This window comes from Gossypium arboreum, chromosome 13 (assembly GCF_025698485.1).
Source record: "Gossypium arboreum isolate Shixiya-1 chromosome 13, ASM2569848v2, whole genome shotgun sequence".
NCBI classification, from domain to species: Eukaryota; Viridiplantae; Streptophyta; class Magnoliopsida; order Malvales; family Malvaceae; genus Gossypium; species Gossypium arboreum.
In genome coordinates, this window is record NC_069082.1 from 117202466 (window position 1) to 117225398 (window position 22933).

Sequence of the window (22933 nt, forward strand, 5' to 3'; positions counted from 1 at the left end):
TTTTGAATCGATTGACGAAAAAAAAATTAGTTGAATCAAATAGTTAAACCAATTTTTTAATTTAATTTTATCTTTCTAATTTTTAATCAAACTAATTCAACCAATCAAATCTATAACCTAACTAAGCACCGGTACGGTTTAATATCACAATTTTAAGAGTAACTGAATGATCTAACCGTTACTGTAAATTATAGTGATTGCAGAAGCACAAAAATATATAATATTCTTTAATATAATAGACATTTTTATTTGATAATATATTTGACATGAAAATCAAATAATCTAAAATTTCCATTGAAATTTTAATCCAATGTCCATAACTTTGGACACATCACATCACCATCCCTGTTTTTGCATTCAAATATACATACCACAACTGTAATTTTAATCTCATGACAAAAGAATTAACGTTAATTGAATGCAGCAGATATCAAGTCATGGATATGAGAGCCATCCCATCCATGTATACTCTCTACTCATCAAATATTGAAGTAAACAAATCCAGACATGAATTTACTTACACATAATTTGCAGGGACAACCAATCCAATCCAATCCTAGTATACCAAAGAAAAAGTCAACAATTTTGTCGTGTGTTTTTACTTCCTAACTTCGGATAAATGGCTACAATGGCCCCGCATAGGCCTTCCGTCCTAGTATTATGGAATCAGAATGTGATTAGATCATCTTTAGGTGCTTGCTGCTTCTTTGAATCTTGCCCCCCTTCAGATGAACCCCCACCTTTCTTACCAAAAATCATTTCATCAAGATCATCCATCATGTCATCATTGCTTCCACCATGCGTCCCATGTCGAGTACCACTTGTTTTCCTAATCAAGGCATCTTCGTTTGTATGACGGGGCGGATCATCAGGTTCAACAGCCACAGGAATCATTGCGGGTTCTGGCTCGTGACGAACTACTGATGGCTTCTTCAACTCTTCATACTTTGAGAGAGCTTTCTGGATCTCATCATTCACATTCAAAGCTTCAAAAAGCAGGGCCTCGTTATCTCCAGCAGTCTCGATGATTCTTAGAACAGTGGACTGGGACTGACGACATTGCTGGACAAGCGTGGTTGTCAGGTCATCCTGACATCAAACAGACAAAAATTACTGGGACCTTAAAGAATGACATCATTATCATCTGAGTCTTAACTGGAATCGAACTACATGTATTGTGAAACTGTCATTGGTATGTCACATTGTCAATGATCATCAAAATAAGCCCATCAACAGTCACCAAATAAACCAAGTAAACTTAAATCTAATCTGCTGATACGTCATCTTATCACAAAGCATTAATTCTAATTTACCAGCTGCAGAGCAAGCAAAACAAGTCGAAGACATCCCCTTCAAACTTTAAAGTGAAAACTTGGTACTGTTGCACACGTCAGCATTCTCATCAGTATTAATTATTGAGGAGGAAATTTAACATGCATTAGCTACAAGCCTTCAAGTGCGACTGTCTGATACAGATCATAAACAGACAACTGAAAGATTTAAGAGATCTAAAAGGAAAGTAATTTCCTCCTTGAAGACAGGGAAAAAGGAAAAAATATTGACTGACAAATAAAATGAGCTTTTGCACATTAAAGGCTTACTGCACCGAACAGACTAACATCATTAAACAAAGGAATGACTCATTAAGCCAAAACTCAATTTTTAAGGCTTGTTACTTGGCAGCAGAGAACAAAGCATAATTTATTGGTACATGAAATTAGCAACTAAAAAGTGTAATAAAGAAGACGATAATACCTCAAGAGCATCTTGTTGGGGTGATGAGGATAACACAGTTGAAAGAAGCTCAATGCAGTTTCTTGCCACATCAAATGCTTCCTTTGTTTGTTCAGCAGCAAAGCTTGGAACAGGAATATCATGCTGAAGCTGCACATCACGCTGTAGCTGCTGTGCAAGACTGGCATCCACTTCTGCCGCTGAAACTGAACGAGCAGGGGTAAAAATAGGAGCCAAACTCTCATTATCACGACCAGGAAAGCGAATACCCCTTGATTTTAAACTCTACAGCGGAAAAAAAAAAGGATCATTGGAGAAAATCTTAAAATTCATCAATCGACAAGCCACAAGAAAAGGCTTTATCTTTCACAGCTACATTGGACTGCATATTTTAGAATGCATGTTAAATCCTAATGTAACACAAAGCACAAATAGCTCAAGAGACATTGATGCAAACAAATGTTACTAGCCAAGAATTTAATTGTTTGACGAAGCTTATTCAAGGATCATACAAATTGATCTTATATTTCAAGCAACTAAACAAAATAAACAAATAATATATTTTTTTCCTTTTACGGGAAAAATTCCAATTCCTTACGTTACTAGCAAAGAATTAATTGTTTGACAATGCTTATTCAAGGATCATATGAATTGATCTTATATTTCAAGAGACTAAACAAAATAAACAATAATATAGTTTTTCCTTTTACAGAAAAAACTCCAATTCCGTGATTGAATGAAGCTTTGTACGCTAATTCCTAAATTAACTACAATTCCAAGGCTGTAATAGCAATCAAAGGAATAGATTTCACATGACTTTCACTCAGATACACACCTTAGGAAACCTAGTGAACAAATTTATATGATCATATTTTCTCAACTCACTTCCACAGCTGCAAAGAACTAGAAAAATAGTTTATGCTGTTACCTTGTAAGTTTCTTCAAAAACAGGTAAATAGCGGAGCTCGCTGGTTGACTCCCCCCAAGCTTCAATAAGAATTAAAGCTTTGTTCCGATTATTGACAACAGTTTGAGGATCCTCAATTAACTTAACCATCTCACCAAGAACCCCTTCAGCTGCCACCTCCGAGAATGCCTTCTCACAATTCTTGACAAAAGTTTCAAGCAAGACCAAGGATAAGTATTGAACCCGAGGGCTCTTCAACATTATCCTCCGCTTTATGCCACGGATCAATTCAACACTGTTCACTTTTTCATGATTGACCATGTCACAAATATCAAGATTCAAGGCCCAGTCAGGTTCGTCAAGGGCCTCAGATGTAGCATCCTCAACAAGCTTATCAATTGGGTTCGGGCCTTGGAAGAGTTCCTTCACCTTAAAGCTCATTGAGCTCATGCCAGCGCTCATCTTTCTGCCCAACTCAGCTCCTTCAACCTTGATGCGTTCACCAAAGGCACTAACTTTATCCATCAATTCTTTTTCCATTTTCACCAAACCTTCAAAACACAAAAAATTTACATCTTGAATAAATGTCTGCAAAAGTTAATGCCTAAATGCAACCACCATAGATGCAGAATTTCCGCATAAGATTTTTTCCATGTAATCTTCCAAAAACAAAACAAAAAAGGATTCCCAAATGCCTCAAAACGAAATATATGTTGCAATATAATCAAACAGAGAAAAATATATGATTTGCCCCATCATCCTTAATTAGAAAACTAAATATCTGGCTTTTTGCTGCTTTCATTTTCTTCCCTAGGATTTATCCACAGAACTTCATGTAGATCTAATAAATGATCTGGACATTTTCTAATAGCATCAAAGTTATTCAAAACCCTATTACCCAAATCTTCAAAAAAAACACCCACATTATAAAAAGATATATTGACTTCAAAACCTCCAAAACCAACTAGCTGAATAAAGAAAATAAAAGAAAAAAAATTACCTAATTTAAAGCAAATAATTGAAGTAAAGATCATTTATTCTTCCATTATAGCAGCAGTTGAAATACAGCTATAGATGCATAAGTGCCCAAAATCTAAACTTAGATAAGCTTAAGATGAAAACAACTTATAGAAAATTGTAACACAAAATTATTTTCTTAAACCAAAAAATGAAGTTCAGAATGGTAACTGCAGGGTCAGCTAAACCTAGATCCTAAATACATCAATTTAAAAAAATCAAGAAAAAAAAAGAATCATAAGAAAATTAAAATTCAAAAAAAAAAAATCCCTTTGCCCTTTGCTTACAGTTATTATAGAGGCGAAGTAGATGAGAGAGCAAAACCCAGAGAGATTTGATGAAATATAAAAGAGAAAAGGAAAAGTTGAAAAAAATAGAGAAGCAATTACTTTTAACTTTGAAATTGAATTTGAATTTGATATATAAAAATATAAGAAGGAAGAAGACGGCAAGCGTAAGGAATGAGTTTAAATTCCTTGGACTTGGGGAGTTTCAATTCTGTGCTATGCCTTGGCGTTGCCACTCTGGACCTCAGAAATATAATTAAAAAGCTTCTTTTTTTAACGAAAATTTAATAACTTTATTTATTATTTGACCCGAAAGTATATCTGTTTTTTTTTTTTTTTTTTGCATTTAAAGTGTAAAAATTAATTGCATTAAAAATTGAGAGGACTGATGGCCTATCAAAATCAGGCGCATGACTCTTTTTACCCTATTAATAGCTTTTAAATATGTATATATATAATTTTAAAATTAAACATTTAAACATATTAAAAATATTTAAACATTTTAAAATTTTAATAAAATATATATTTTAGAAAAATCTCAAAAATATAAAAAATCAATTAAACGTTTTAGGAAACGACAAAATATATAAATTCTAAAAATCAAAATTATAGAATTTTAGTTAAAATTTAGATAAACCTTTAGAAAATTTCAAAAGATTCATATATATATATATTCCTGGTAAATTTAAAACTAAATGTTGATTAGGGATAACCAAGATTTGACTAGAGTTAGACGGTAATCGTATTGATTAGGTATTGAGACTGGTAATCGTATTGATTAGGTATTGATCAAGGCTGACTAATGTTGACTAAGCATTAAACAAACCTTGATTGATTACCGGTCAAAGTAAGTCTTGGACACCTAATATGGTCAACTTTTAATTTAATTTTTATAATTTTAAATCTTTTAGAATATATAGTTGACAAGTAATAGGATAGATTGAGTACGAGTTACTTCGACTATATGTCAATGAGCATTGGACACATTTTTCCCTCAGATGTTCCGACGAGTGCAAGGCACAATTATTTTTTTTATTAAACTGATGAGCGTTAGGCGCAATTTACTTATTTTAGATGTTCTAATGAGGCACTGAGTGTTGAATTGGTGTGTTGATTGGATCTGTATATCCATTCGAGTCCAAATCATGTTAATAATATGAATTGGTTGAATGATGATTAGAATTGATTAAATGTTACAAGGTTGGAATATAGGCACTTATATACAACATTAAATGTCAAGAGTATGTAAAAGATCACACGACCATGTTAAAGAATAGGAAAGCCGATTTGGTAAGATGAATAATGATTCATTTGACTTGGTAATGGAATGAAGTATAGTTATATATTATAAGTTGAGTAATTATGCAAATTTAACTAGCATTATGATAATAGTATGAAATATTCATATAAATTACTAGTTCATAAAATGATTACATAAATCATCTTTAAGAATTGACATAATGATGATATATCCATAAAAGATGTGTTAAATAAGTTTGGTTATATGGTGCATTTGTATTGATCAATAGTATAAACATGAAAATTGTATACTATTGGCTATGCCATATGTTATATTGATTTGAATTATAGAAATATCATTGAGCTTTATCACTCAACGTATGGTTTGTTTTTCATGCAAGTTAGGTCCAATTCGAGGTTATGAGCATCGACTTCAGCATCCGGTCAAAAATCTCGGACTCAACAATGTTTGTATACTTTCTTTTGTTAGTTATTCAACATATACCTAGATTGAATCAATTTTTGGTACAAGATTATGTCTATATGCACTTTTGGAATAGAATTTGGGAGTATGAAATTGGTCACTAGGATGTGGTATGTACATGGGCTCAAAATGTGGTTTGAAATGTATTAAAAGTTGCAACTATTTATGGCATAGATGAATGGATGGGTATGTTTAAGAATTTAAATGTAATCTTCTAAGTAATTAACTTGTAAATGATAAGGCATTAATATATTGTTGATTAAGGGTGTTGAAGTGCATGAATTGATGTTTGAGGGCTATTTATATTGACTGATCTTTTGGTGTATGTATGTATTATGCTTTGTTTGGAAAATTGCAAGTTGACGTTGAATAGAATTTGAATAAACATTTTTTTGCACATCACGATGCCAAATGGATGTCATCGTGACGAGATCTGAACTTCAGGCCACAACGCAACAAGGCCAAAACAGTATGTCATGTCGCAATGAGGAACCCTCAAAATCGTGACGTCAATTCAATATTTTGAATTCTTTACAATTTAGTCCTAATTCGATCTCGAGTTATCATTAGGGCTTTTGTAAGGTTGTATAAGACCCAGAAATGATTATTTATCGTATCATTATCTTATAATACTCATATTTGCATGTCTAATGATATAAATTGTAATTAAATTTACTGTAGTTGCTCCGACACTGGATATAGCATCTTATAACTCGGAATCGACGATCGAATTGGGTATGAGGTGTTCCCAAATTTTTAATTATTATTTTAGATATTATAAATTTTTTTAGAATTTATACACAATTTTTAAGAATTTTAAGCCTATACATGCCACATTATGTTAAACTAAGTAAAAATGTCACATGGCACGTATTGGTACGTGTACGTGTACTCTTAAGGTTTTTTTAGCACAATTAACTCTAAGGAATCAATGGCAGACGAAATTAAATTTTAGGTATCAAAATGAGAAAAATAATATGATTCAGAGATAAATGATTAATAATGCTTAATTAAAGTATAATCTAAAAAGATTGTGATTATCAATATATAATTTTGTTGTAAAAAATAATTTGGGGTGATTAGATTTGAGACTTTGAACCCAAAATTTTATTTTTAAATATATTGCCATAAATTTTACATAGTATAGTTAATATTTGAAATTTTATATATAAATATATAAATTTTAAATATAATTATGATAAAATATATAGATTATTGGCACTTATTTTTATTAGATTATGGGTGTGTTTGATAAACTAAATATTTAAATGCTGAAAAATTAAGTACTTGATTTTTACTCCTTAATTTTATAAGTCTTGAATTTAATTTTTAAAATTATTCGTAAATTAGTAAATATAAATATTGAATATAATTATGTTGTTTGATAAAAGTAAATATTAATTTTAAACCACTATTAGTTTTAATTTTAATCTTATTAATATAATATTTTATATTATTTTGAATAGTTTTAGATGGAAGATAAATCTGTAATTTGAATATCACATTTTTTTAAAAAAGATAATTTATTTTTATTTTTAATAAAATTATACCCACTTATCTTATTCAACACTTTTTATTAAAAATTTTATATTAAGTAAAAATTAAAATATTATCAAACATATTTAAAATTTTAATTATTAAAAATTTAATTTTAATTAATTTTCAATAATTTATCAAAATTAAGAGATATATATCCAAAAATAACTACGATGAAATATAGAAATACAAACTTCAACATCCCCATAACTTTCTTTATTTCACATAATCTTCTTGGACATGATCCAGTCTCCAAACTCCAAAGTTCTATTCATTCATGAAAGATACTTAAGCTGTTGCATTTAGAAAAAGAAAAAAAAAAGATATGGGTCATGGTGATCCCTGCAGTGTCGGGGGGATGACACTTGTGATCAGTAAGAGCAATCACACATGAAAGACAAAGGCAAACCTAAAATCATCCTCCTTCTAAAGTGCAGAAAGATCTGAACATGAATAAACTTGGTAAATATGATACAAAATTTATGCTGAAATGTTGAGGTGGCATCTATTATTTTCTAGCTCAACTGTATCAAACATATCAAAGAATATGTGACAAAACTATCTTACATGGTTACATTTAAATATGTCCAAACCGGAAGGCATAACTCAGATGATAAAATCCGTACTTCCCATGCTGGTATTTACAGTTTTTTGCAGATTAAAGATGTCCTTGCTTAAGTAGTAAATGGAAGAATGGAAACAACAGAGTGGAAAGCTAAAGGAAATTATATTTTGAATGTGCTTGGTAGGAAAAAAGAAAAAAATGAAAAATGAGAAAAACAAAATGTGCATTTTTCATCCTTCATTCCAAATTGAAATGATCAAAAAGGAGAAAAATGAGAAAGATGTAAGTGGTGCATTTTACAAGATTTGTGAACTTTTTTAAAAATTTCATTTTCTTTTCATCTTTCCACTTTTCTATTCTCGTACCAACAATTTTTCATCTTTCCACCCTACCAAGCAAAAGCCTAAATGAGTAAACCTCGATCAGCTGAGGGATTGGAAGGTTGCTCACTGAGGATTAAGGCTTGTTCAGATGAGGGATTGGAAGGTTGCCCACTGGTTTCGGCCGGTTTAGAACCTTTGGGAGAATTAGACTCGTTAACGTGTGCATGGTCCTCCGGTTTCTGAGCTTGCTCCTCAGCCAAAACTTTTTCTCTTGCCTTCTGCCCCACATCTTCTGCTGCTTTAGCAACCCTGTTGTACGCAGCACTAACCCATGAGGCTCCAACCAAAACATAACGGTTCTTCATTATGGCAGATCCCGCAGTGCTAACGGACTGCTCGGCAACTGCAAATGCAGACTTTGTCATCTCAGAAACCTGAAATTTCTGGTCCACATCCCGCATCTTTTCATTTACTATGGCTGTGCCAGCACTAAATTTTTCAGTAAAACCAATCTTCTGATCAAGGGATGCAATTTTGGCAGAGGCAGTTGATGTGAACTGATGCTTCTCATCAAATGCCTTTGCTTTGCCTAATGCATCTTTGCCAATAATGAATCCCTTCGCTAGCATGGTGCTAACAACATCCTCTGCCTTCTTGTAACCAGTTTCAGCCTGGCCACTACCTTTATCCCCTGTTCCCTGTGGTCATCAAACAATCTTTTCATATCAGAAACCATGAATTAGCAAGTGAACCCAAAATGGATTCAAGTAGTTAGGACATTACCGGTGTTGTAAAGACATGGTCTGGCAGCCTGTAATCAGGAGCCAGCTCTATGGTAACAGACTGATCAACAATTGTTGCCCCCTGAAGAAACGTGTATCCGAATCAATAAGAACGAAATGAAAATTTTCAATCCGACCAATCAACGTTAGCCTTAATGGGAGATTTGCTTCTTTGTAAAAAGCTAACCAACGTTAGAACACTATCAATTATCAATTTGTAAAAATTTTTCTTGAAGTACTCTTGCTCTTTACCTATGTCCTACACATTCGAACATGAGTATGGACTATGAAGGTATGATCTTCCAATTACATGAAAAAATCTTTTAAAAATGAACATATAGCCATGTAGGAAACATGCCTGAATTTGATACTCACCCCGAATCTAAGTACCATAGTTTTAAACAAAATGGGAACTGGCATGGTGATCCCACGGGCAAAGCATTACATTAAGTGCTTTCACAACCACATCAGATATAAGATTCCACAGAGATGTGCATAGACATTTAATTTTCATATTCATTTTCCTTATAACAGAAGCATAAACTGCTATTACATGATGCATGCAGGAAAGTCAGTAAAAGCAATCAATCTGACCAATATGGAAAAAGCTCTAAAGAAATGACAGGTTCATACTGAAAGGAGGACTGCAGTCTCTGCTCCCTGTGGTTCCTTGAAAGTAATATATGCAACTTGCGATCGCTCATTATCACTGAAAGCCAAAAGGCAAAGCAGTAATAGTGTTCAAGAGATTCCAGAACATCACTATACTGGAATAACTACATGAATCAGAAGGCATAAGAAGTAATTCCAACAATTTCAACCTTTTTTTATTTGTATCCAATACAGTGGAGAAGAGAATGTGAATGAAAAAGAGATTGTGAAATTTAAACATCTTATGGTAATAACTAACCCTTGCATTTCAACATATACAAGTTCACCGGAGAAGATAAAGAACTCCTTTATATCTTGCTCAGATGCACCCAAGGAGACATTGCTCACTTTCACTGATCGGATCTGTTAAAAAAAAAAAGAACTTGTAAGCCCCGAAACTAAAAAAACATGTTCTATTTATATTACTTAGAATTTGAGTGTAAGTGTTAGATATAGGTAGGTGTTTACATTCAATTTTTAAAAATATTTTCCATATATTTGGAGGGTCTGATCATATGTTTAATCCATGCTCGAATATGAAAAATTGTCGCAACCTAGTATTCTATCCCCCATTGTCACATGCATTTTTACCAAGAAATAATGGCAAAATCAAATAAAAAAATTCCCAATAGGATTTTCATAATCATACATGCTCGCATGCAAGCATACACATAATGTTGAATACAAATTATGGAGGCCTTAGCACGAGTTAAATTCTGTAAATTTTCTAAATCTTTTTAAATGAAGCATTAGTTTGAGCAATTTTCTTTTAGCAAGCCAATAAATTTCTAATTAGCATACAAATGATCATACACGCACAACGAAATGAAATAAAAAAGATCCGTATACAGTTTGCAACAAATCCAATAAGAATATATAATCAAAATCTTTTCAATTACAAAAGTATCAATATAAGAAGAATGACAGTAATATATTATACGTATGTCTGTATATATATATAAATCGCTAAGTAGAGAAAATGACAATATCATATAACGATATAAGAAGAAAATTCAAATGCATGATAATGGCAGAATGCTAAACTTATATTAGATAATATCCTAATAATAATGAGGTATTAAATAATTAAACAAATCGGAACATTTTCTTCCATTCTGTGACGAAATTGAAAGAAAAAAAAAAGGATGTGACATAAATATTCTTACCGACCAAACAAGATGATGGAACAAAAAGAAAATTCATAAACATTACACTAACCGCCATGAAGTTCCGTTAATGCAGAAAAGCCGAACTTTTCTTCGCCGGAAATTTTTTTTTTTCTTTTCAACAAAATTTGAAGGAAATGAAAGTTTTTCTGAGAGGGAGAGGTTATGGCGTTGAAGATGTTACGGGGAGTACATTAGAAAAAAAATCCTGTGCGGATATCCTTAACATATATCTTTTAAGCTTCATACTTTGAATATATTGTACCTCGGTGAAACTCTGTCGTTTAGAAGCAAGCTTTTAGGGTATTTTGGGAGTATTTGGGCAATATGAAGAAAAATAAAAAATAATTTGCGTGTTATTTTATTTATTTTTAGTATAATTATTGAACCGGGTTGAGTCAAAATCGACTTAGGATGAGTTTGAAAATACAGTGTGTTTATTTATGGTTAATGTAAAAATAGCAATGATATTAAGATTATACTGTGACCTAAAATAAAAATTAAGCTAAACGCACTGCACTGCTCGTTCAAACCCACCTTTAGTAATTTATTTTATTATTAAAAATTAATAAAATATTAGAAACATTTTATATTAACATTTATTGTCATAAAAAATGGAAAAAAATTTACTCCAAACGAAATGTATGAAACTTACAACTTTGAAACAAATACAGAGGAAAAAATCTCTCATAATTCTAAAATGTACGAATGAATACTAACAAAACAATCAAGATCCATTGCTATTAATTTCCTTAAAAACAAATACAAAACTATGATTCTATATGAAGTTTTGCAACAAGGAGAAGATGTCATCATCCTTTTCATCAGCAAGTGAAACCAGCAAAGGGCCATCTTCCCTTTTCTCACCGACTATCATCATCGTGCTATCTTCTGTGAAAATATCGAGCATAGCCAAGATACTGTCATCGTGTGAAGCCTGGGGAATCTCCATTAATGTAGTAGGAGAGGCAACGTCAGAGTGATCTATGGAGGGTGCCAATCTTGATGTAATCTCGTCACTTTGATAATCAAGAGAAACCCCATAACCATGACCATGACCATCCAACAAATCAGAAGCTTTAAAATACAATACAGAGTGCGCATCTTCCAGTTCCAGACCATCTCTCGTGCTTTCATCGATGAAAATGGCGAGCATGGATAGAATACTGTCATCTGGAACTGGAAGGCGATGACTCTCCCTGGATTTGGTGTTGGTGACCAAAGTGTAGACATTGTTTGAGTCGGCAGATGGTTGAAGGGAGCAGGCATCCAAGGATGGCTTGTTTTTCCCCATTGTAATCAAAAGACCTCAAGATCTCGATACCCGATAATAATAATGGTTTTTATCCACGAGGAGTGAATAAAGTAAAGTTGTAATCTTAGTAAAACGAAAATATATAAATCTACTAATTTACTTGATCCTTGAAAAAGGACCAAGTCCAATGCCTGAAAAAGAGCCTTCCTCGGATCATAAAACCCAGGCCGCAACTGAGAAACGATGGTGGATCCCTTATAGCCCCATGATGCATTTGCTGTGCAAATCAAACCCTGTTTTCAACAGATCAGTTAGCTCCTTCGTATAATCCCAACCCATAGAAATTAAAAGAGAAAAACATGTCAAAACAGGGAACAATCACCAAACAGGAAATAACCAAAACAAAGAATGAATTGAAGTAAGAAACCCTAAAAAGCAGAGTTCAAGTTTTAGAAGAAAACTCTGGGTTAAAATAAAAATATAACCAAGAGAGATAGAAAACTAGAAAGGAAAACAAATCAAAACAGGGAAACCAAAATCACCAAACGAAAATTAAATCGAACCAAGAAACCTAAAAAAACAGAGTTGAATTTCAGAATGAAACCGTAGATCAAAATCAGAAACAAGAAATCGAAACAAACCTGAATTATGAAAGGTTTCAGAAACAGAGAAATAACCCCAAAAAAGTCAATAAGAATCGTAGGGGCGAGAGCGAGGAATTTAGAAATCGCAAGAATAGGAAAGGCAGCTGAAAACTCTGTGAAAGAGGGAAGTGAAAATAAGTGAGGGAGAGGGAAGCCGCCTCCCTTTATATATACATGGGAACTAGCCGTTGTATTCCTAGGCGTTTTTCTTGGTTTATTTCTTACAGTCCTTATTCTTTTTGAACAATTTGAAATTTATTCTCTTTATTTTTATTTCTGATTTACTCTCTCTATTTCTTATTTGAAGAATTAAAGTGCAATTGATAATATCTTTAATAAATTTTATTTAAATTTTAATATTCAAAAATTCTATTTAGAAATTAAAATCTTATTGATAGCTAATATTCAAATTTAGTAAAAGTTAATTAATAATGTTAATAATTAGACTCTAATTTTTTTTCTAATCAATTAGACTCTAATTTTCAAATCAAACAAACAAAGGGACTAAATTTCTGAAATTGAAAGCAAAGGATTAAATTTCATAATTTTAAAGAGTACAAGGTCTAGGGTCATAATTAGACTTTCTTCTTTTAATGTAATAACATTATTGGATATTATTATTGTGATGATAAATAAATATTTTACTCTTTTCTTTACTTTATACTAGTTTTAACTGGGGTTTTAATTTTATTTAATGAATTAATGATATAATTACTAAATCCACGTATAAGTAATTACATCATCTAAATAAATTAAAATTAAAATATTTCTTTCAAACAAATCAAATTTAGTTTAAAATTTCTATAAAAAATTAGTTTATGTTATAAAATAAAGAGAAATAGAGAGAGTAAAGAACAAAGAAAATATGGGAAACAATAGAAAATGTATTTTATTGATTAATAGAATTATTACAATGCTTCTTCAAATTCTATTTATAGGCGCAATAAGTATAAATGAAGTAGAGATCTAATTCTAATTACTATTAGAATTTAAAGTATATCAAAATTTATCTTGATCTTAATGGACATCCACTTAATAATATATTCATAATATTCCCCATTGGATGTCCATTTGTAGATAATGTGCCTCATTAAAACCTTATTAACGAAAACCCTGTGGGATAAAAACCCTAATGAACGAAAAAGAGTACTCAATCTTCTATTACAAGGTATCTCATTAAAAACATTTATAAGGAAAACCCGATGAAACAAAACCTTGATTAAAGGAAAAGAGTACAACTTGTTTTTAGACTCCCCCTAATGAGAACATTACATTGCATCTTTGAGTCAACGCATTCCAATCTTATATAGTAGTCTTTCAAATATTGAAGTCGGTAATGCCTTAGTAAAAAGATATGATAAATTATCACTAGAATAAATTTGTTGAACATTTATATCACTTTTTTTCTCAGTATTATGGGTGAAGAATAATTTTAGTAAAATATGTTTCGTTTTGTCACATTTGATGTAACCACCCTTCAATTGAGTTATACATGCTGCATTATCTTCGTATAAGATAGTTGACATCTTTTCCTGTAAAGGCAAATTACATAGCTTCTAGATATGTTGGGTCAATAACCTTAGCGAAACACACTCTCAACTTGCCTCATGCATTATAATTATTTCTGCATGATTTGAAGAAACAGAAGCTAATGTTTGCTTTGTTGAACGTCGTGATATGGCAGTACCCCATATGTAAATAAATATCCTGTTTGAAATCAACATTTATGTGGATCCGATAAATAACCAACATCATCATAGCCAACTAATAGAGATTTTGAATCATTTGAATAAAATAATCTCATACTAATGGTCCTTCTGAGATATTCGAATACATGTTTAATTCCATTCCAATGTTTACGTGTTGGAGAAAAACTAAATCTTGTTAACAAGTTTACAACAAAAGTTATATCAGATCTTAGGTTGTTTGCAAGATACATCAATGCCATTTAGATATGGTACTTTAGTACCAAGAAAATTTTCATCATTCTCACAAGGACAAAATTCAATCTGACGATCACACAACCATCGAGGTACTCAATGGATGCGTTTTATCCATGTAAAATTTCTTTAAGGTCTTTTCTGTATAAATTGACTGATGGACATGAATTCCATCTTTTAAATGCTCGCTTTGTAGGCCAAGACAAAACATTATTTTTCTAAGATCTTTAATCTTAAATTTTTTCTTTAAATAATTTACTGCATTTTGAAGCTCCTCGGGAGTTCCAATAATATTTATATATTCAACATAAACAATAATTATCATAAAACTCGATCCAAACCTTTTTATTTTAAAGGTTACAAATATGCGTTTCTGTACTTTCTTATATATTTGGATTTAGTTCTTATGTTAAAATTCTTATGTTAAATTTATTTAAATGACATTCTAAAATTAAAAACAAAAAATAAAAACAAAATCCTCACTTAGTAGCCATGTGAAAAAGAAGATGGCATTGCAGTGATCCTAAATTCAACATAAAATGTAAATAGTATTAACAATTTGTAAAATTTACATTAACATTTTAAACAAAATAAAATATTTAGAATAACTAGTGACATTATAAAACTGAATGATGTCAAAATAAAAATATAAAGATTAAATATAATATTTAAACATAGTTATGTGACCTAAAATTCACTTCCATAAATAGAAGTGTAGAATATGTGTATCAGGAACCTCCTTGCATCTACCCTTTTCGCTCTCATAGAAGAAAAGAAGTAGAAGCAATAAGGAAAGAAGAAATTGATGCATGAAGTCCCCAAAAAAACAAGGAAATAGAAATAAATATACATCTTGAACCATGAGACTACTTAAATTTTGCATAAATGAGGAAGTAGAATAACTGCTGTTTGACTACATGGTGTTGGTTCAATGGTTTGTGAAATCAAATAAACACCATCCAAATGTGGATTTAGATTTCATCAGTTCCTTTTAATTAAGTTTTAGTTCAAATCAATTACTATAAAAAAAAAAAAAGATAAGTGTGAATTAAAAATATAATCCCAAATACTGATTCAGTTGCAGACTGGGATTTATTTCTTACCTCAAAGGTACAGCAATGTTTGTTATATATGAACTAACAAAATACTATTTATTTTGATTATGAAGATATCATCTTCTAAATATATGAAAAAATATTCATGCATCTTAATGACTCACATTCTAAAATGTTGGAATTACATCCAAACTTTGGAGCTTATAATTATTGAAAATTTAGTTTTATTTTCTCTAAAATAATTGTAAGAAACTTACAACTTCAACAAATGCAGGGGGGAAAATCTCTCATAATTCTAACATGTACGAATGAATACTAACAAAACAATCAAGATCCATTGCTATTAATTTCCTTAAAAGCAAATACAAAACTATGATCTTATATGAAGTTTTGCAACAATGAGAAGATTTCATCATCTTTTTCATCACCAAGTGAAACCAGCAGAGGGCCATCTTCCCTTTTCTCACCGACTATCATCATCGTGCTATCTTCTGTGAAAATATCGAGCATAGACAAGATGCTGTCATCGTGTGAAAGCTGGGGAATCTCCTTTAATGTAGTAGGAGAGGCAACGTCGGAGTGATCTATGGAGGTTGCCAATCTTGATGTAATCTCGTCACTTTGATCATCAAGAGAAACCCCATGACCATGACCATCCAACAAATCAGAAGCTTTAAAATACAATACCGAGTGCGCATCTTCCGGTTCCGGACCATCTCTCGTGCTTTCATCGATGAAAATGGCGAGCATGGATAGAATACTGTCATCTGGAACTGGAAGTCGATGACTCTCCCTGGATTTGGTGTTGGTGACTAAAGTGTAGACATTGTTTGAGTCGGCAGAGGGTTGAAGGGAGCAGGCATCCAAGGATGGCTTGTTTTTCCCCATTGTAATCAAAAGACCTCAAGCTCTCGACACCCGATAATGATAATGGTTTTTACCCACGAGGAGTGAATAAAGTAAAGTTGTAATTTTGTAAAATGAAAATATATAAATCTACTAATTTACTTGATCCTTGAAAAAGGACCAAGTCCAATGCCTGAAAAAGAGCCTTCCTCGGATCATAAAACCCAGGCCGCAACTGAGAAATGATGGTGGATCCCTGATAACCCCATGATGCATTTGCTGTGCAAATCAAACCCTGTTTTCAACAGATCAGTTAGCTCCTTCGTATAATCCCAACCCATAGAAATTAAAAGAGAAAAACAAGTCAAAACAGGGAACCCTAAATCAACAAACAGGAAATAACCAAAACAGAGAATGAATCGGAGTAAGAAACCCTAAAAAGCTGAGTTCAAGTTTTAGAAAGAAACTGTGGGTTAAAATAAAAATATAACCACGAGAGATAGAAAACTAGAAAGGAAAACAAATCAAAACAGGGAACCCAAAATCATCAAACGAAAATTAAATCGAACCAAGAAACCTAAAAAAACAGAGTTGAGAAATAGAGAAATAACCTGAATGTTAAAAGGTTTCAGAAATAGAGAAATAACCCAAAAACAAAAAAAAAATATCAATAGGAATCGGAATCGGAACCAGAAAACGAGGGATTGAGAAATCGCGTGAATGGGAGAGGAAGCCGAAAATTCAATCAGAGAGGGAAGTGAAAGAGGGAAGCCGCCTCCCCTTATATACACATGGAAACTAGCCGTTGTACTCCTACGCGCTCTTCTCGGTTTAATTCTGCTTGCAGTCCCTGTACTCTTTGAGATTTTTCAATTTAGTCTCTTTTTCCATTTCTTGAAATCTATTCTCTGTACTTCTTATTTGAAAAATTAAAGTCAAATTTACAATATTATTAACGCATTGTAATGACCCAATTTTTATTGGTGTCGGAAAATTTAGTTTCGAAGCTGAATTTTCTTAAATCAAGATAAACTAATTATTAAACCAAGAATATTTACGAGCTGACTAGAAAATTAGCAATTAAAATTATTAAATAATTTATTTGAATAGTTAGTGAAAATAGTAGAAAGACTAAATTACAGAATGAGTAAATTAGTAAAATTTGATTAGGAAAATTAGTAAAGCCTTAATGTGAAATTTACCGGCTTGGGAATAATAAAATCATTATTAAAAACTTGTTAGTGGATTAGTATGATATCCACAGTCCATTTCCATTAATTTCTACCATCTCAAAAACAAAGGTAGCAAAATGGGAAAATATTTGCTACATAATACATGTTTAAAACTCTATTGCGTAGAATTAGGGGTTGAGAAATATTTTATAGGATATAGTAAAATATTTAAAATAAATATTTTAAAAAAGATATATATTAAAATTTTAAAATTGTTTGTAAAAAAAATACACTGTCAATATATCCAACATTTATCCTTATTAAATTAATGTTAATATTATGGTATTAGTGGGTGGGAAATATAATAGATATAGCTTGCATCCATGCTTAGATTTTGTTATAATTAGTAATTGGGAATGATATTGTAGTATATGTTTCATGCGGAGGCAGGAAATTATTGGAGAGATGGATGAGAAGAACAAGAGAAACAAGTGCTTAATGAATTTACTTTTACCATCATTAAATATTAATGACTTAAATTTAGATTGACTAATAAATGTCTTAAAAGTTTATTAGATTTATTGAATAAACGGTAATGTTGAAAATGATAAATAAATGGATGATGATTGTTGAAGTTATCAATTATACTTATCTGAATGCTATTATGAGTTGAATTGTATTTGACATCATGAACGGATTATATTGGATTATGTTATAATAGTAAATGAAAATGAAATTAGTACTCTAGTTTTTGAAGGGTCGAGAATGTATCATTAGTTTCAAAGTATTTGGTGCCCACGAGCATATATTGATATCAAATTGTTCTTCAAAGCACTGGATGTTCGTGGAAATGTATCACTAGCTCCAGAGTTTTGGGAGTCTGTGAGCGTTTATTGAGGTAAATTAGCACTGAGCACACTTTATTTGACTTCCATATTCCCTATTGGGTCACGAGTATAATTCGTCATGTTATTCGTGTATCTGTTCATGCTCAAATTCGGGTAATATAAACCGTAGGTATGGAAATTGCAACCGGTTGTTTAACATACAGTAAGTTAATGATTATGGTTGAGTTAAAATTGAAATGTGAATGATGCTATAAAGTGGGTCAAGTTGTTTGATATATGAAATTAAATGCAATACCTTGAGGGTACATCAATACATTAAAATACAAAACTTAACTCATATGGAAGTTTGAGGGAGTGTTGTTATAAGGTAGTGATCTTCATTATGAATTTGATTGGATGGTTTATTATATGAGTTAATCGCATGTTTAATTACCTAGTATATATATACATTATTATTCAATTATATTAACACCACTAAACATCTAATGCTTAGCATGCAGACATGTTTGTTTTGTGCGCAGGTATTAAGAGAAGATAGTTTAAAAGCATCTAAAAGCATACAACTCAGTTCACCAAAGTCCTTGCAATGTTTCTTTGAAGTTCCACTAGTAATAATATGTACCTAAGACTAAACAACTAAAGGGTATTGTATGATGAATTGAGAACTTGCATAATAGATTAAATGGAATGAAATGTTGTTTAAACATGATGTCTATACAGGTTTAAATGGTCTCATGCTTAATTTCTTAGTGTATTCAAAGTACGAAGTTAGACTGAATTGTCAGCAATGAATGCGGCATCTCACATTTGGGTCCGTCGTCTGGGTCGAGCATGAAGTGTCATATAGATTTTTCTTGAATTAGAATATATGACATTTTATATTCAAATTTTAAAAAATAAATTTCCAGTTAACAAAATTCAATTAATAATATTATTAATTAGACATTAATTTTAAATTTTGACAAATAGAGATTAAATTTCTTTAATTAAAAGTAAATAGATTAAATTTCAAATTTTAAAAATGCAGGACTAGGACTGTTGGAATATTTTCAAATATTTATAGTGTTCCAATAACTATAAATGAATTAGTGTAATTAATCAAAAGATAAATCTTTAGGTCTTTGATCTAAAGTTATATCATTTGATTTTTGAAAGAATTATAACTATTCAAACAATATTATTTGAATAGTTATAATATTAAATGAATAATTGAATGTTTTTATAAAGACATTATTATTGAGAAAGGCACCTATTGAAAGATGTATCTATGAAGAGATATGAAAATTCCTATAAATAGAAATGAGATTTCATTTGGAAATCACACCAACAAGTTCTAGAAGTTATTTCTATCCTTCCTTATTTTCAAATAATATTAGATTGTTCTATAAAGAGTTACTGTAGAACTTCTTTGTAGAAATTAAGTTTTTTTTATTCATTGCTCAGTGTTTAATGGACTATTTTTGTCAGTATAAAACTCAAATAGTCATTGGCTTCATTGTATCCTCGAGGTTAATTTGCTTAAAACTCTTTTGTACATCGAATATAGGTGGGGATGAATATAACCTTAAAAATAGTGACTTGATACACGCCTTAGAGCCTTCTCCTATTTCTTCATTTTTTATTCAAGTTATGTTTGTGTGTTCGAGATTTTCCTCATTGGAGATTTGTGCTAACAATTTTAAGGTTATAAAATTCATGATGACTACTACAACACATGAAAGTGGAACACTAAAGGAGTTGGCTTCCAACTTTATCAAACTTGATCATTTTGATGGTAGCAATTTCTGACAATGGTAGAAAAAGATGCACTTCTTATTAACAACTTTGAAGATTGCCTATGTTTTGGTTACATCAAGACTGAAAGAGAATGAAAATGAATTTGTTACTGCAACCAAAGAAAGGCAAAAAATGGGACAATACTGATTACATTTGCATAAGCCACATATTGAATGGTTTATCTGATGGTTTTTTCGACACCTATCAAAACAAGGTCACTGCTAAGGAATTATAGGACAAATTGGAGACAAGATACATGACCAAAGATGCTACAAATAAGAACTTTATTTTTAGTCATTTCAATAGTTAACAAATGGTGGATGGTTGTTCTGTTATGGAACAATTTCGTGATATTGAAAATATGTTGAATCAATTTAAGCAATATGATATGAAAATGGATGAAATGATTTTTGTATCCACCATAATAGACAAGTTACCTCCATCTTGAAAAAAATTTAAAAGAAGTCTAAAACATAAGAAAGAGGAAATATCTCTTGAGGCTTTGGCAAATCATCTTCGTATTGAAGAAGAATATCAAAAACAAGACCATAACCTAAATTCTGAAAATGTCAAAGTGCATGTTACGGAGGAAGTACAGACTACTAAACCATTCAAGAGAAAGTTCAAACAGACTGATAGAGCACCTAAGTTTAAAACGAAACAAAAAGGCTCATGTTATCATTGTAACGCCCCTAACCTGTATCTGTCTCCGGAGTAGGATTTCGAGGTATTACCGATCAATACACAATGTATAGCATACATTTATCAACCATAAAACATTCATTCTCATAAATCATTCAACACAATCACATTGTCCCTTATAACGGCCTACGAGGCCTTAAACATGCTTTAGAAGTGGTTCGGGACTAAACCGATATCATAAAAAAATTTTGAAAACTTAGAAAAATTTCAACCATACAGGGGTCACACGCCCATGTGAAAGGCCGTGTGCCACAGCTCTAGATACACCCGTGTCTCAGGCCGTATGGAAACAGGGCATACATATTGACGTGTATCACACGGCCGAGGACATGCCCGTGTGCCAGACCGTGTGAAAACTGGAGGGTATACTGACTTATGCAACACGGCCAAGTCACACGCCCGTGTGCTAGGCCGTGTGCCAATTAGGGGGTATACTAACTTGTACCACATGGCCAGTCACACGACCATGTGTGAGACCGTGTGGGGCATACTAATTTCATTTTAATATCAACACCAGGGCACACACGGCTGTGTAACATGACCGTGTGTCTCACACGGCCAAGACACACGCTCATGTCTCTGCCCGTGTGGACAAAAATAGGCCATTTGCAAGGCCAATTTGCCACCCCAACTCATGCTCACCTAAACAACCAAAATGGTATTATTGCATCATTCAATTAGGCAGCCAAAATCATCAACCAAAAGCACAATTCATATAATATCCATTTCAACCAAATTCAATACTCAATTCAAATCCATTTACCTAATCCAATACTTATCAACTTAACTTATAAATCATACTTCATCAAAGCATTTTTCAAGCATTTCAACTCCACAATTCAATTAACCATACTCATACCAAACATGTCAAAATAAGCCATCACTCATGGCTATATATATAAACCAAAACATATACATTTACAAACCATTTTCTATTAGTCAAACACACATTAACAATAACATCATTTACAAGACAACTCTCATGGCTATAATCACAACCAAAATACCACGTCTAGCCTATACATGCCATATACCATATATACACAACTCAAAAGTACCAAATAGATGTCCGATAGTGCGATGATGTTCCCGATGACTTCTGGATCCGAGCTAACCTTGATTCATTATAAAACATAGAAAAATAACTGAAGTAAGTTTCATAGCTTAGTAAACTCGTATGTAAATAATTTAACTCGTCGAATAAAAGTAAATCAACCAATTTCACATTAACTACAAACCTTTCTCATGCCATAAAACATGATTAAACACCATCTCATTGAACTTTCTCATTTTACTACTCAAATAGGTTCTGTACATACCTATATTGCCTCGTACTAACCTCTTTCTTAACCACATCATTCATTTACCCTTTGAACCATTCGGAATAGAAATTGGATACTCAATAGTCTCATACGATAAGTACCTATACCATGGCCCGTAGCCAAATTAAGGTAACTTATCCGAAGAACAATTATCATGCCCGATGCCAAATCATCCGATATGCATGACCCGAAGCCAAATCGGTATAACTCGCACCTAAAGTGTTAATATCATGGCCCGAAGCCAACTCAAATTGTCATCTAATAACATGACACTAGTATCCAAATCTATTCCTTAAGTTCAACTGGGATTTCACACTTTCCGTTACTATCATCGAATGCATCCGTAGAGTTGTTTTCACAATTCGAACATTATCCATAATCTCATAATCATAGTTTATGCAATATCAAAGCTTTTAACATACTTTTATAATGATATTACCACATATGAACTTACCTCGTATTCGGAATTGACAGATCGAATCGACTACTCGATAACCTTGCTTTTCCCCGATCTAATTTTGAATTCCTCTTTTCTTGATCTAAATATATTTCAAATTAACTTATTTAATCAACCATCATTCAATTTAGTCCAAGACATACATTTAGGCCTATTTGCACATTAGCCCCTAAACTTTCACATTTAATCAATTTAGTCCCTAATTCACAAAGACACATAATTTCA

The 22933-nt window shown here is 31.8% G+C and overlaps 2 protein-coding genes across 4 annotated transcripts; both read right to left on the minus strand.

Moving 5' to 3' along the window:
* Nucleotides 1–242: 242 nt before the first annotated feature.
* Nucleotides 243–4217, minus strand: LOC108461171 (TOM1-like protein 1). 3 transcript variants are annotated; one of them, XM_017760904.2, is made up of 4 exons: nt 4048–4217; nt 2663–3192; nt 1756–2019; nt 243–1089 (listed from the first exon to the last, which is right to left on the minus strand). In XM_017760904.2, the coding sequence occupies exons 2-4, from the start codon at nt 3179–3181 to the stop codon at nt 667–669; spliced, it is 1206 nt and encodes a 401-aa protein (XP_017616393.1). In that variant the 5' UTR covers nt 3182–3192; nt 4048–4217; the 3' UTR covers nt 243–666. The 3 variants fall into 3 exon arrangements, with proteins under 3 accessions (XP_017616393.1, XP_017616392.1, XP_017616391.1); XM_017760903.2 differs by having other exon boundaries at nt 3946–4217; XM_017760902.2 differs by having other exon boundaries at nt 3642–4217.
* Nucleotides 4218–7868: 3651 nt separating this feature from the next.
* On the minus strand, nt 7869–10914 carry LOC108462776 (binding partner of ACD11 1). Its single transcript, XM_017762682.2, has 5 exons — nt 10744–10914; nt 9785–9888; nt 9508–9583; nt 8876–8956; nt 7869–8790 (listed from the first exon to the last, which is right to left on the minus strand). Exons 1-5 carry the CDS (start codon nt 10747–10749, stop codon nt 8173–8175), a joined length of 885 nt encoding a protein of 294 aa, XP_017618171.1. The 5' UTR covers nt 10750–10914; the 3' UTR covers nt 7869–8172.
* Between the last annotated feature and the right edge of the window lie 12019 nt (nt 10915–22933).

Coding starts and splice junctions, on each gene's coding strand:
- LOC108461171 (XM_017760902.2), bottom strand. CDS start 3,675: ATGATCTTTACTTCAATTATTTGCTTTAAATTAG. Junction 2,020..2,662: donor TTTTTGAAGAAACTTACAAG/GTAACAGCATAA, acceptor TTTCCGCTGTAG/AGTTTAAAATCAAGGGGTAT. Junction 1,090..1,755: donor CCCAACAAGATGCTCTTGAG/GTATTATCGTCT, acceptor GTTTGATGTCAG/GATGACCTGACAACCACGCT.
- LOC108462776 (XM_017762682.2), bottom strand. Junction 9,584..9,784: donor GTATATGTTGAAATGCAAGG/GTTAGTTATTAC, acceptor TTTGGCTTTCAG/TGATAATGAGCGATCGCAAG. Junction 8,791..8,875: donor ACCATGTCTTTACAACACCG/GTAATGTCCTAA, acceptor TGATGACCACAG/GGAACAGGGGATAAAGGTAG.